The 12,542-nt window shown below is 45.3% G+C and overlaps 2 protein-coding genes across 2 annotated transcripts; one reads left to right on the top strand and one right to left on the bottom strand.

The window, feature by feature from the left end:
* Positions 1 to 614: 614 nt before the first annotated feature.
* Positions 615 to 1,308, top strand: MAD2L1BP (MAD2L1 binding protein; the record flags this gene model as incomplete). Its single annotated transcript, XM_017746271.1, has 1 exon — positions 615 to 1,308. A coding segment is annotated over one exon (543 nt), but the record flags the coding sequence as incomplete, so codon positions are not given.
* Positions 1,309 to 2,878: 1,570 nt separating this feature from the next.
* LOC103624121 (epoxide hydrolase 1) lies at positions 2,879 to 12,309 on the bottom strand. Its single transcript, XM_008643327.2, has 10 exons — positions 12,161 to 12,309; positions 10,803 to 10,826; positions 9,715 to 9,928; positions 8,737 to 8,917; positions 7,708 to 7,938; positions 7,213 to 7,342; positions 6,674 to 6,888; positions 4,709 to 4,817; positions 4,249 to 4,374; positions 2,879 to 3,281 (listed from the first exon to the last, which is right to left on the bottom strand). The coding sequence occupies exons 1-10, from the start codon at positions 12,187 to 12,189 to the stop codon at positions 3,080 to 3,082; spliced, it is 1,461 nt and encodes a 486-aa protein (XP_008641549.2). The 5' UTR covers positions 12,190 to 12,309; the 3' UTR covers positions 2,879 to 3,079.
* Positions 12,310 to 12,542: the final 233 nt, after the last annotated feature.

Raw genomic sequence — 12,542 nt, 5'->3', positions numbered from 1 at the left:
GGGGGGCACCCCCGTGCTCGGAGGCGGCCCCCGGGACGGGGAGCTGAGGGGGGGCTGTGGTGTTTGAGTTTTCGCTTGTGAGCTCGTGTTCTCGCTCGGTGACTCGCACAGCAATGTGTTGCCGCTTTTAAAGTAAAGCGCTTGTTGTAGCTGCATCCCTAAATGTTACCTCTTCCTTTAAAAACGAGGCAAAGGCAACGTGACTTTCAGGCTGCTGAAGGTCTCGACAAATTGCTCTTAATTGATTGTTTCCTACTTTACGCTCAAAGAGTGTCACTGCTTTGTTTGTTACTGGAATACCTCTAAGCAAAAAAAAAAAAAATTCTAATAAGTAATTTCAGAGTGGTGGCTGATCTTTGAAAGATGGACTTCTAATTCCTATTGGAATTCATCAGTAGTGTGATTCAAACCGAATAGCTATGGATTGTGCTTTTGTGTTCCTCTCTCATCGCTTGATATGGAGAGATGTACATCTTCTCGATGTGGGTACCTATAGCTCTCAAAACGAACACAAACCTTTTGTTTCTTGACTCTCTGAGATGGGGTGGGCCATGCTTTCTGCAGAGTACATTAGAACAAATATATCTTCATAACTGAATGTACTAATCTGAATTTTTGTTTTCCAGGATGGAGATGGAATTGAGAAGCCACTCTCCCTGGGTCTGGCAAGCAAAAAGTGCCAGCAGGTGCTGATGGAGCTGGAGGGTTTGTTCCAGCACCTGGAGGTCATGTTTAGTCTGACACTGGTTCCTCGGGTTCTTTTCCTACTTGGAGGCAACGTCATGAACCCCAAGGAGCTCTATGAGCTGAACTTGGAAGGGTTCTGTGAGGGCACTGCTGAGGAGAGCCTCCAGACTGCGCCCTGTGTTCGCCAGCTCTTTCACCGCCTGTTTGTTGCTGATGTCTTCAGTGAACTTAAGGCTCTCCCTGTCACAGGCACCCTTGTCCTGGTCCAGGGACACCGTGACTGTGGTGTTGAATGGTTCCGGCCCAAGCTCAACTACCAAGTGCCAACCCGAGGGAGGAAGCTGACTGTTACGTTGTCCTGTGATGGAGACCTCCACCTCAGTGCCTCACCTCCACAGCACACAGCACCCACCTGGGAGGACTATGTCTGGTTCCAAGCACCAGTGACCCTCAAAGGATTTAGTGAATGAATGGTTTCTGTAAAAATTTAACTGGAATATTGATTACTTTTTTTTTCTTCAAGTGTTAATAATTTCAGCAAATGTAACCATGTATTTTTGAACCATGTCTATATGAATTTTTTTTTTCCTCCATGGCATCTACTGCTTTCCTGTACCTTGGCTGTGCTCGTCTGTTGTCCTTATTTCCTGAGTTGTTGTCAAAGGCAAATCCACTTTAAGGCACAGTTGCACACAGGTTCAGTGATTCCTTAGGGGCCTGATCTGTGAAATGGGATTAATTAATCTGTTGGGAGTAAAACTCCCCTGCTGTGTGCTTGGTGAACTGGCAAATGCTGGATACATACAGTCTTCTCCTGAGTTCTAATGTGGCCATTTTCTGACCCTGCCTTTGCCAGGTTACCCATAGGCTATCTTAAGTGAAATTACTTCCTGCAAAATAACTCTCTGGGAGGAAGACGTTGTGCAGTCCTTAAAAGGCTCCCCCTAGCAAGAAAACCAGAGAGCAAAACGGGAGCAGGACACGAGGTAATATTGTTGCAGAGGAGGGATTTATTTCTGGCTGATAAAGAATGCTGCCAGCGTGAAGGCAGCTCCTCTACAAAGGGCTGCAGCCGCCAGGGGTGCTGGGGAGCTGGTGGAGACAGCAGAACCGCTTCCAGGGGCCCCCTGCTATCCCAGCAAGCAGCAGCCAGAGCTCCTGGCACTGCCTCAGTTGCAGTGGTAGTGTCCCACTTGAGTACTCAAGTGTTTGCCCATCTATTTTATAAAATCAGACATCCCCCTAACTCACTTTCTGTTCCTTAACATGCCAAAGTAAGACTTCTCAGCAACTGGAAAGTCTTGTAGCTAATGCTGTCCTCAAGATGGAAAGAGACCAGTTTGGTGGAGGCAGGGTAGCAATAAGCAATTTATTATTTTTTTACTGATCTTTATCTAACAGCCCTGACAATCAGTTAGCTATAAGATTAAAAGTAAGCAGTTTCTTCTCTAACCCTCTTCAGAGAAAGTTAGGAGTGGTGCTCTAATAATGGTAGATTATCCTCACTTGAGGAAGAAACTTACTCTTAGACTTAAACCTTTCTGAAATGCATAGAAGTCCCCCCAATTGAAGAGAAACTTGAGCCTACTGGTAGTGAGGGTACTTGCTGTTACTAGTCAAAAATGCAGAATGGGGTGGTAAAAAATCATTTGTACAAGAGGGTAAAGGTTGAAGTAACCCTCTACACTTGGCGCCTATTTTAACTTTGTCCTTTTGGAATGGAATGAGATGACAGAAGTAGCAGGAACTTAATTTGATGTTGTTGAGCTTGGAGAGCACTAGAGTGCTCTCTGCTGTATTATCCATTAATATCTGTTTACAATGTGCTGCAGCTGATTCTTAAACTTGCTCTAAGGGAAAAACTGTTAAAGTGAAGAAAGCTGCCTTATGTGCAGCTGCACACTTGAATATGAAATCCCAGGTCTCTTGAAGGAAATATAACTTGAATGTAGGAGTGTTTGTGCTCAGGAGATCAAAACCCTTTATCCTTCCACCAAAGCTGCTTGTAACACGTTTAAGATTGTCCTAGTGTTTAAAGAAGCGTTTGAACAGAAGCCCGGGCCAGTTCCTTTCACCTCTCTTCCTCAGATGAGTGCAATGTTACTGCAATAAACTGTTTACATTTTCTGTTATACTTGAACTATGAATGCAGCAATGATAGGGTGCTAGTAATGAAAAGAACACAAGATGCTTTGGGGATTTTTAAATTTGTTTTTTTTCTTATGAAAACATATAGAGCTTGATTTAAAAATTCTGTACTGTAATTATTATCAAAATAATATGCTGGTTTCTATATGTGATTACTCTGAGGGATTAAACAAATCCAATCTACAGGTTCTGCCTCTGGTAGAACAACTTGCTTCCATTCTATGCATGTATTTCAACTGCAGTCTCACAGCTGTTCCACTTTCCTGACAAACTGCATGATGTCTTGTGCCAGAAGCTTTGGTTCCTCAAAGGCAGCAAAATGCCCTCCACGTGGCATGTAAGAGTAAGTGATGATGTTCTTGTAGACGTCCTTTGCCCAGACATGTGGTGTGTGTAAAATTTCCTGAGGAAAATCTGCAATCCCTGTGGGAACATATATGCCATACCTAGAAGACATAAGTTAATTGCATTGATTAAACAAGTCGTGGGGGAAGTCTATAAAAACCTCTGACTTTGGTAACACATTCAGCTGGAGAAGTTTCCCCGCTCTGTGCAGTGCACTTTGTGGTCTGCACTCTGCTGAGGAACTTCATTTCTAATTAGGTATCCTCGAGTTTAAGAACATTACACCCGTAGAGGTGTAAAGTAGAGCCAACTTTGCACACAGCTTGATATTGAAACGTTTTCCATCTTTGAGTTTAACTTTTGTAAGCTGCAGTGTTGTGCTACATGACAAGATACCACACCTCTTTGAGAAATGGGCTGGTTCCTGCTTGCTTTAGAATTTGGTACCAAATGCATAACAAACACCTCTGGAGAGAAAAGGTGGGCTGGTTCAGTCCGTATAGGAAAAGACTTCCCATTTGTTTGGATGATCAGTTGCTTGGAGAAGTCTGCTCAGCAACATTATGCTCAGCCTCTCTTAGAATCATCTTAATGCACTAGCTGTCACAAGGTGCTGGGTTTCAAGTACTGCTCTCCAAATTGCTAGCCCAAGTTTGTGCTTAACTGTTGTAGTTCTTAGCTTGTCCTCCAGCAAGCCATAGCCTTCCTAATTCAGTTTAAACTTCTCTCTTAGATGTGCCCATGATCTTCTGTTATGTTTTCACTGAACTGAGTTACAAGTCACATTTGTTTGGTGAATAAGTATATAGACCTGTATTTTGAACACAAGGCTGAGTTTGGTGCTTTGGTAAGTCTTCTGCATTGTTTTGGCTGCAAGCTACCTTGTGTGAGTTACAGGTTCAAAAGAAAAGTGACCTTTTAACTATATTTATCAAAAGCAAATAAGAATTTGGACTTTTATTTTTCTTAGAACTAATAAATTTGCTGGTTTAAGTGATCTAAATGTTTATACAGACTAATGTTTCAACCTCATTTGCAAATCTGCCTTGCAACTACCCACATAATTACCTGCTATAAGCATTTAGACTAGGGTCCTTGGAAAGGTTTTCCTTGTAGTACCGCATTGAAGATACAATGGAGGATGTCACCCAATAAATCATCACATTGGTCAAAAGCTCATCAAGAGAGTATTTGCTGTTGAGAGAGAGAGGAAGAAATTTAACTGGAAGGTGTTCCGCAGTGGTCCATACTGGGCTCATGTCCTGGAGAACTGCTGTTCCTCTTAATCTCCACTTGTTTTCAAGCAGCAAATTAAGTGGCACCTGTGTGCCCAGAGCAAAACTGCCTGGTGCTGAAGCAGTAGTGTGCAGGCAGTCTGCTGTAAGTTTAAACTACTGCTTGTCATGTGCAACTGTTCATCCTTAAATTCCAGCTTTGACTGGCCAGTGTTTTACCTGTATCCTCCTATTAGTTCCCACCTGTCAGTCTTTTAATGAGACTTCTCATGGAATAACATCTGTTTTCTTACCTTTCCAAGCCTCCATCATCTTTATACAGAAATGATTTGTCTGTCCAGGTTGAGAATTTCTCCAAGATATATGCAGCAAGCCCCACCGGGGAGTCATTCAGTCCACAACCTAACTCAGGAGAAGAGAAGAGCTGTTGCAGCTGCCTGGCATTGCAATACTTCAGTGCAAGTTAAACTGGACTTTCATGAAGAGTTCAGAGTTTTCCAGGAGAATTCAGTAGAGAGTCTGTATTCATCTACCCTGATAGTACTTTTATTTGTGATAAATTCCCTGCAAAGGAATTCTGACTGTAACTGAGGGCACGACAAACTTAGGTAATTCCTATACAAAAGAAGCTGAGACCTAAGGAAGTCCCACTGGGTTCTTGGTGATGTGTGGCAGAAGGAGCAAATAAAGAGATGACACTCTGAAAAGAAATTTGAGATAAAATATTTGGAAGCTCTGCCCTGCTTAGGATGGGACATATTCTTCTGAAACTAAAATACATTTATGAAACAGGGCTAACAGGAATGCAACTGATTCAGAATGTCATGAATATAATGGAATCTGTGCTTTTTCTTTTCACTTTTTTAAGAGTTTGCAAAAGTGCTTTTATCTCTGAGTTGGCTGGTGTTTGAAAGCACTGTCCTTGACTCATGGATTCTCTCATATGGCAGCAGCAAAACTTGAGCCCACTGTGATTTTCTTCCTCCACTTAAATTGCTTTGAACTTTGTTGATATCAGTTTTTCTTGGCTAGTTTTATCAACCAGTTACTTATAAACCAAAGCTTGGATAGCTGTCAATTTTACACCTAAACATTAACTTTTATTCATAGAGAAGTTAGGATCTTGTTGAAGTGTATAGGTGTCAGCACAGATTTTTGTGATACTCTCCCTCCCCTGGAACCTGCTTATTTATTCTTATGCTCGGATTCTCATGTTAACTAGTATTAATTCTTTTCTTAAGGCAGTTCAATTTCTTATGAGTGCTGGGGGAGGAGTCTCAACAAAATATTTTTGGAAATTATATAAATTCTGTTAGGGGGTCTACAGCTGTTTGATTCTGCCTGAGCTCTGATTTTTGAAGCATGATTTCCCTGTGACATTATCCCCTGTAAATCAATTCTCCTTGTTTAAACAATTCTGTCAGATTTATCTTCACAGACTAGACATACTAATCTTCATTTTTCTGTGGATGCCTTTACCTTTTGACCCTTAAAAAGACCAAGACAATCAGAAACACCACCACCACCATAACTCCCTCCCACCTGGTATATTGTATATCTCCTTTTATTTCTTTGGGTTTGTGATCACTTCAAGCAATAGGCTAGGCATTAGCTGACATTCCAGTTTGAGCTTCTTCTCCTTCAGTGAATTGCCAGGATGGGGGGTTGTTTGTTCTCTGGTCTCCACATCTGACACCAGCCTCATACAGCCCAGCTGTCTTTCCTGATGAGGCATTATTTCAATAAAATAATACCCCAGAATCCTCTCTAGTGGGGACTGATAAAAAGAATTCCTTTAAGCATTATGAAATGGCCGTATGTTTCTTCATATTCCTTATCCACTGGCCCCAGGATGTTTTCAGGTGTTTGAGCTGTGTCTACCTCTCTGCAACTTTCACATTGCGCCTACTTGCTTGTGATACTTTTCTTGTTTTCAGCCCCATTTACTTCTCAAAGCTTCAATTTCAGGACCCTGTGTTTTACTTTAAGAGAGTTTTTGGAAAGGGGTTCTTGCCCAAGAGAAGTGGCATGCTATTTAAAAGACCTTGAAAAGTGGTACTTGAAATCTCCATCTATTTTTGAGTGGTTCCTTTTAACTTCCTTTTACATAGTTCTTGTCCCCATGAACTCATTGCCCACATGGGTCTTGCACTCAGTCACCAGAACTCATTGCTTCTCAAATTTGGCTGGCCTTTGTACACTGATCACTCATGGTATTTGAATACTGTGTTCACAGGGATACAGAGAAGGTGCATTACCTGCAGTGTCTGGTTTGGTGCCTTGGATGTGTAAGTATCCAGACTCTCGCAGGACATCATATACATTCTTCTGCATGAAAGGGTAGAAACGTCGAGCATCTTCCCTACTGAGGCCTACGAGCCATGGTACATAAGCCCCAAGCATTATACTAATCAACCTTCCCAAACCTTGTTTGCTGATGAAAACACAATTCAGATGAAGCCCTTTCACAGATCTAAAAGTAAGTTAAGGAATAGAAGGTTAAATCAAGCAATTTTCTGTCTCCAAGTTTTCTAGAAAACAAGTCTGACTGCAACTGTGAGAGAAGCACTGGACTGAATCAAATACACAAAGCCCTTCAGGTTCATCATGATTCAAAAAAAATCTTTTCAATTCAAAGCATATAAATGCAATTGAATATGGAGGGTTGGGTTATCCCCAAAGGAAATAAAGCAGAAGGGGACGAGAGGCAAGGCAAACAGAAGGTAGGACTATGGAGCAAGAAGGCAGGGTGGGAACTGGAGGCAGCTTTTCTGCACTGATTTCCTTTGCTACTTACTGTGGCAGCATCTGGGCCATGTTTGTGGTAATACGAGATCCCCAGTCTCCTCCCTGTAGGTAGTATTCCTTGAAGCCCAGTCTGTTCATCAGCTTATGAAATATCCGAGCAGTTGCAATGGAGTCAAAGCCTGTAGGTAAAAGAAACAAAGGAGATCTGTTTGTCCTAGTGTTCCTCCCGTGGCCAAAGACTGTGACCTGACCGAGGCACGTGTGTGTAGGGATGTGGGAAGGCACAGTGTGCAATGCTGCTCTGCCTCACTGCTTGGAAAGAAAGTGAACACAAGATGAAAGAAATTCAGTGAAAAGTGAAGAGCTGACATCCAGTTACTATTGTGTTCCAAATCTCCACAGCCAGCCCAAAAGCCTCAGCCGCATGGGCCTGAGTGAAGAGCCAGGCATCTGCATTCACAAACTGCAGTGCCCAGGGGTGCCAGGGATGGTTGAGGTCTTACTCCAAAATCTGCAATTCCAACAGAGCCTTTTCATAGCTTACCTTTCTGGTGAGGGGCCTCTGAGAAGCCATAACCTGGGATGGAGGGGCAGATGACCTCAAACACCACATCACCCTCATTCAGGCCATGCCTGGCTGGCTCTGTGAGCAGAGGGATGATCTTGTAGAACTCGTAGAAGGAGCCAGGCCAGCCATGGACCATCAGCAGAGGTTGAACAGCTCGACCATGAGGAACATAGGATGGCTTCACATGGATAAAATGGATATCAATCCCTGCCACAGATCCAAGAAAATAAAATTAAAGCTCTGGTACCGTCACAGTTTCTGCTCTGGATTCTGAAGAAGGAGGGTGGCAAAATTGTAGTTAGCATCTGAAGCAGAAGTTCTACAATCGGCCTACTGCAAGAACATGCCTGGCTGAAAGGGGATGTCTGGTATTGTATCTGTGTCTTGTCTTTTACACAGAGATATTGACCCCAGCTCCAGATACTGGGGTCACATGGAGATTAGCATCCATCTCCTGAGAAACTGGTCTCAGAGTATATAAGTAGAGCTGCACTTGAATGAATAGCATAATGTGGGTAAGACACATGCAAAAACATTACAATAATTAAAAGAGAAACATGAAAAAAGGCATTATAGAAGTCTAACCTAGAGATCACTTATGTAAAGTCTGGCTAACCCATCAAGACATCATTTATGTAAAGTCTGGCTAAGCTCACCTGGCTAAACTACTGGGTGGTGGGGAGGAATATTCCAGCCTCAGTCTGGCTAAATTTCGCAGTTTTCAAAGGCGGCTTCAAGGCAATTGCTGAAGAGCACCTCATTGTTAGTTAGCACGGGTTCAGAGCCAGATGAAGCGCATCTTGAAGCAGACCTCATATTATTGACACTGTGTAATGGTCTTAATCCCTATAAGGTTATTAATAATAGAGCCTCCACCAGTGATTTCACTCATATCACTAAGCTGTTACACATACAGTTATCTCAAATATTGTCACTTCTTACATCTCCCCCTTCTTGCTGTGCGATTCCAAGTGAGACCTGCTCAAGCCACAGAGGCCCCCTCACCTTCAATGGTGGTGTGGAAGTGGGGGTATTTGTTCAGCACTTCCACTTGCTTGCGCCAGTCAAACTGATTCCTCCAGTAGGCCACCACCTTCCGCAGGTAGCTGGAGTTGAAGCCATAGTGGAAGGCGGCCCCTTCCACATGTGGTGTGAAGCGGAAGTTATCCAGGCGCCGGTGTAGATCCTGTGGAAGGGAGCCCTTCTTGCCAGGCTGGCCAGCTGCTGGCATGTCCCCTATGCCAGGGCAGGCACAGACAGGCTCTCCTGGCTCTGCTGGCTTTTGTATTGCTCTCTGGGACACCACAAGCCCTCCTGAAGAAGTGCCATACGCTGCATGACTGCCTGAATTTTTATGTGGGGAATACAATTTTCTAAAGGTTACGAGTCCCCCATGGGCACCCAGGAGTACTGGGTCCTACTCTTGGCTTGCTACTAACTCACTTCAGGGTCTTTGGCACTAGGAGCTTGGCAGCACTGCTGGTGGGGAGAATAAGAATCTCACCTTGAGCTGCTGGCTGCTACTTGGCCAGATAACTAGGGACAGGCATGCAGGGACAGAGGAGCTATGACTCAAGCCAGGCCCCATCCCTCTTCAGCCTTACAGCCCTTTCCTCTGTGGAAGCTCCTTAGTACTGCCCTACTGGTGCCACTGCTGTTCCAATGCCCTCCCGCCCTGCTCTGGCATCCACAGACCACTGTCAAAGTCTGCTGCTCAAAGTGTGGCCTTTCTGCAGAAGCCTCAGCTTGCACAGAGGGGCTGTTGTCTCAGAAAGTCTTCAGGGGACATTGCAATGGCCCAGAGCTCAAATCCCCTTCATAAAGAATGGTGAACCAGAGCATCATCCAAGGAGCTGGGTAGCTGCCCTGGCACATGGAAGTGCCCTGCTGTCATCCCCAAGACATCCCCTCGAAGCAGTGAGGTGGGTGATGGACTCACCCCTTGCAAATTTCTGCCCCTCCTTACCACCCAGTGAGTGGTACCTCGATTTCTTTGTCAGATGTTTCAATCTTGAAGGGACGGATGCTTTCATCTTCTTTCCCTCGGAGGGGTCTTTCACCTGAGCCCCACCACCCATCGCCCATGTCAATAGTCTTGAACTTGCGTCCAGATCTGAGCCAGTAAAGCAGCATCCCTCCAACCCCCAGGGCGGCCGCAGGGACCAGCACCGCATTCTTCTGAGAATATTCAAAAGACCTGGGGAGGCATGAAATTGTTTGTGTTCAATGACAGCAGTGTCAAAGGGACTGTGCTGAGGCTTGTATTCACATGCACTGGGACTGAGAAGGGACAAATGCCTATAAATCCAAGGCAGTCAGCAGGGACTGGGCACTTCTATAATTTTTTTAAGATCATGGGCAAGATTTGGGTCAGGGTACTATCTACCAAGGCTTCTTAGGGCTCTCAAGTCCTTGCTGATCAGGACTTGCTAATCACAAGGCTTCCTTGTCCCTTTCCTTGTGAACCAGGGTGCCCAGGGAGACAAGGTTCAATAGGATATGGGCCAATCTACTTTGAGGCAGGTACTGCAGTGAATGAGACAATAGCAGCTGAACTTGTCCAGCAACAAAAAGTGCATGGGCAGAGTGGGCTGAGGAACAGGAAGAGAGACAAAAGTCTTCAGCTGCTGAAGAGAGCTGGATGTGCTGGACATGCTCCTCTTGCCAGTGCTTTATCGATAGCTCCCCTACAGATTCAATCATCTCTTAGGGCAATCCTGGCTCTCCCCCATAGCTTTCCAGTAAGGTATGTCTGTTGATGCCCCTGTTTCTGTTCTAAACAGCAAGTTCAGACTTGAGGTGTGGGAACTAAGTTACCAGAGCTGGATTTGACAGACATGCAGTCCTAAATGTAGTGTACCTTCCCACCCCTCTGACCTGTGCTTCAAGTTCTCCAGTTTCCCCTGTGGATTAGTAGAGGTGTCTGGGGCTCCTGCACGGGGCTGCAAGGGGGCTGTGAGTGAAAATTTCGTTGCTGTCATCATCCAGAGTATGGAAGGGACAATGCTGTGCCCCAGCCAGGGCGCTCACCAAAAGAGGAGGTCTCAGCACAGAACAGCTCTTTCACTCACCTGATCTGGGACAAGACGGTCTCCCTACAAAAGGGGAAAAACCAGAAAGATCCTTAACAGTCTGAAAGTGTTGTCCCATACCAAGCCATGTTGATGGTGCAAAGAATGTCCCCTGCCAGTACCACTCATTGCCCAGGCATGTGATCACAGGCTGTTTAGCCACCTGGCAACATCTGCCATTATTTCTCCGACTCTTTGCATAGGATGGACAGAGAGGTGCTTACAAAGCACTGCCTCTGTACAAAGAGACAGTGTTCCTGGGCTGTGCTTTAGCTAGATAATTTGTTGCCATAATATTCCGTCCTTCCGAACAATTTAGATAAAAGGCAGCAAACAACTGCGTAGGTGTTCTTGCAGTGTTTCATCCTGTGACCAGCTGTGTAACTTCAGCCAGGAAAATTGTTTATTTTGACTGCTGTGTTGCAATAGGTGCACAGCCATGGCAGGGCAATTCCGAGCTCCAGGGTTATGCTGCTGCCAGCCACGTTGTGTCCATCGTGCCGCAGGGCTGGCACCAGAAGAGTATTGTGGGACCCTTCCTTGTTCAGAGTTTAATGAGCTGCTGTACCTTTGACACTTCTAGCTACTCCTGACTGGATATCAAGCCTTTAGGTCTCCCCTTCGTGCTAGGAAAAAAAAAGTATCCTCCTAGGCTCCCTTTAAGACTAGCAGAGTCCGGTACAACAACGCAGTCTAAAATCTAGCAACAATAGAAGCAACAAGAGAAAGTCTTGTTACTCTGCCTTGTGGAACGCAGCGACATTAGGGAGCTCTTTGGTGTCGTAATTACAGTACTTTGACAAAACAAACCAAAACAAATGCCAAAAAAGAAAAAGACTTGATAATCCATGAAAAATCAACTCCACAGGGTGTTTGTTATCACCTAGAATTGTTTCCCTGTGCTGTCTGAAATGCAAAACCTGGAGCCTGTGCTGGGTATCCCAGTAGCCTCCAAGGCAATTTGGTAACAATTGCTGAGACAGCCTATGTTGGATTTTTTTCCTTGAATCACTTCCAGCCATGGAAGAACAGGGCTCCTAAGAACAAATAGCTTATGAAACAGGTAGGAATATCCCCCTGCACTTACATCCTGGAGCTCAGAGGAGTGAAACCAGTCATCAAAGCAATAGCACAAACTCTGCACTGCTAACAAAGCAAGCCTGTCCCAGAAGCAGCTCTCTGAGCGACACAAAACAAGGCTCAGTCGATCAGCACCTCCTCCGCACTCATGCTCAGGAGAACTCAGCTGCCTGCTCCCACTCTCCAGTGGCCTGCTGACCCTCCCGAGGCTTTCTCCCACCCCCAACCCCAGGGAGCCCAGTCTGGAGTCCCTCCTCCCTGTGCCGAAGAGATCTCACCATGCGTTTGGAAGCATCTCTCGCCACATGTCTGCTTGTCCTTGCCTGGCCGCTGCTCCGAGTGAGGACACAATCCCAGTTTCTCCTCTGCTGGGTTTCTCTTTCGCAGTGACGTTTTCCCGGGGACAACGCAAACTACATCGTCCATCAGTGCCACCTATTGCCTGAGTGTGCAGCTGCAAACGGAGCTCGACAGAGGCAAGTGCAAAGTCCTGCGTGCAGCATGAATAGCCCTGTGCACCAGCAGAGACTGGATGCCAAATGCACAGAAAGCAACCCTGCAGGGGCTGGCCTGAGGTCAGGCTGTGACAACACCGTGTCCTTACAGCAGAGGCCAGCTGGGTTATACAGCCCATACAGGGCCCTATAGCGGGAACCTCAG

The sequence above is a fragment of the Corvus brachyrhynchos genome, unplaced genomic scaffold (genome assembly GCF_000691975.1).
Source record: "Corvus brachyrhynchos isolate BGI_N302 unplaced genomic scaffold, ASM69197v1 scaffold70, whole genome shotgun sequence".
In the NCBI taxonomy this organism is placed as follows: Eukaryota; Metazoa; Chordata; class Aves; order Passeriformes; family Corvidae; genus Corvus; species Corvus brachyrhynchos.
This window is presented reverse-complemented; position numbering and strand designations above follow the sequence as displayed.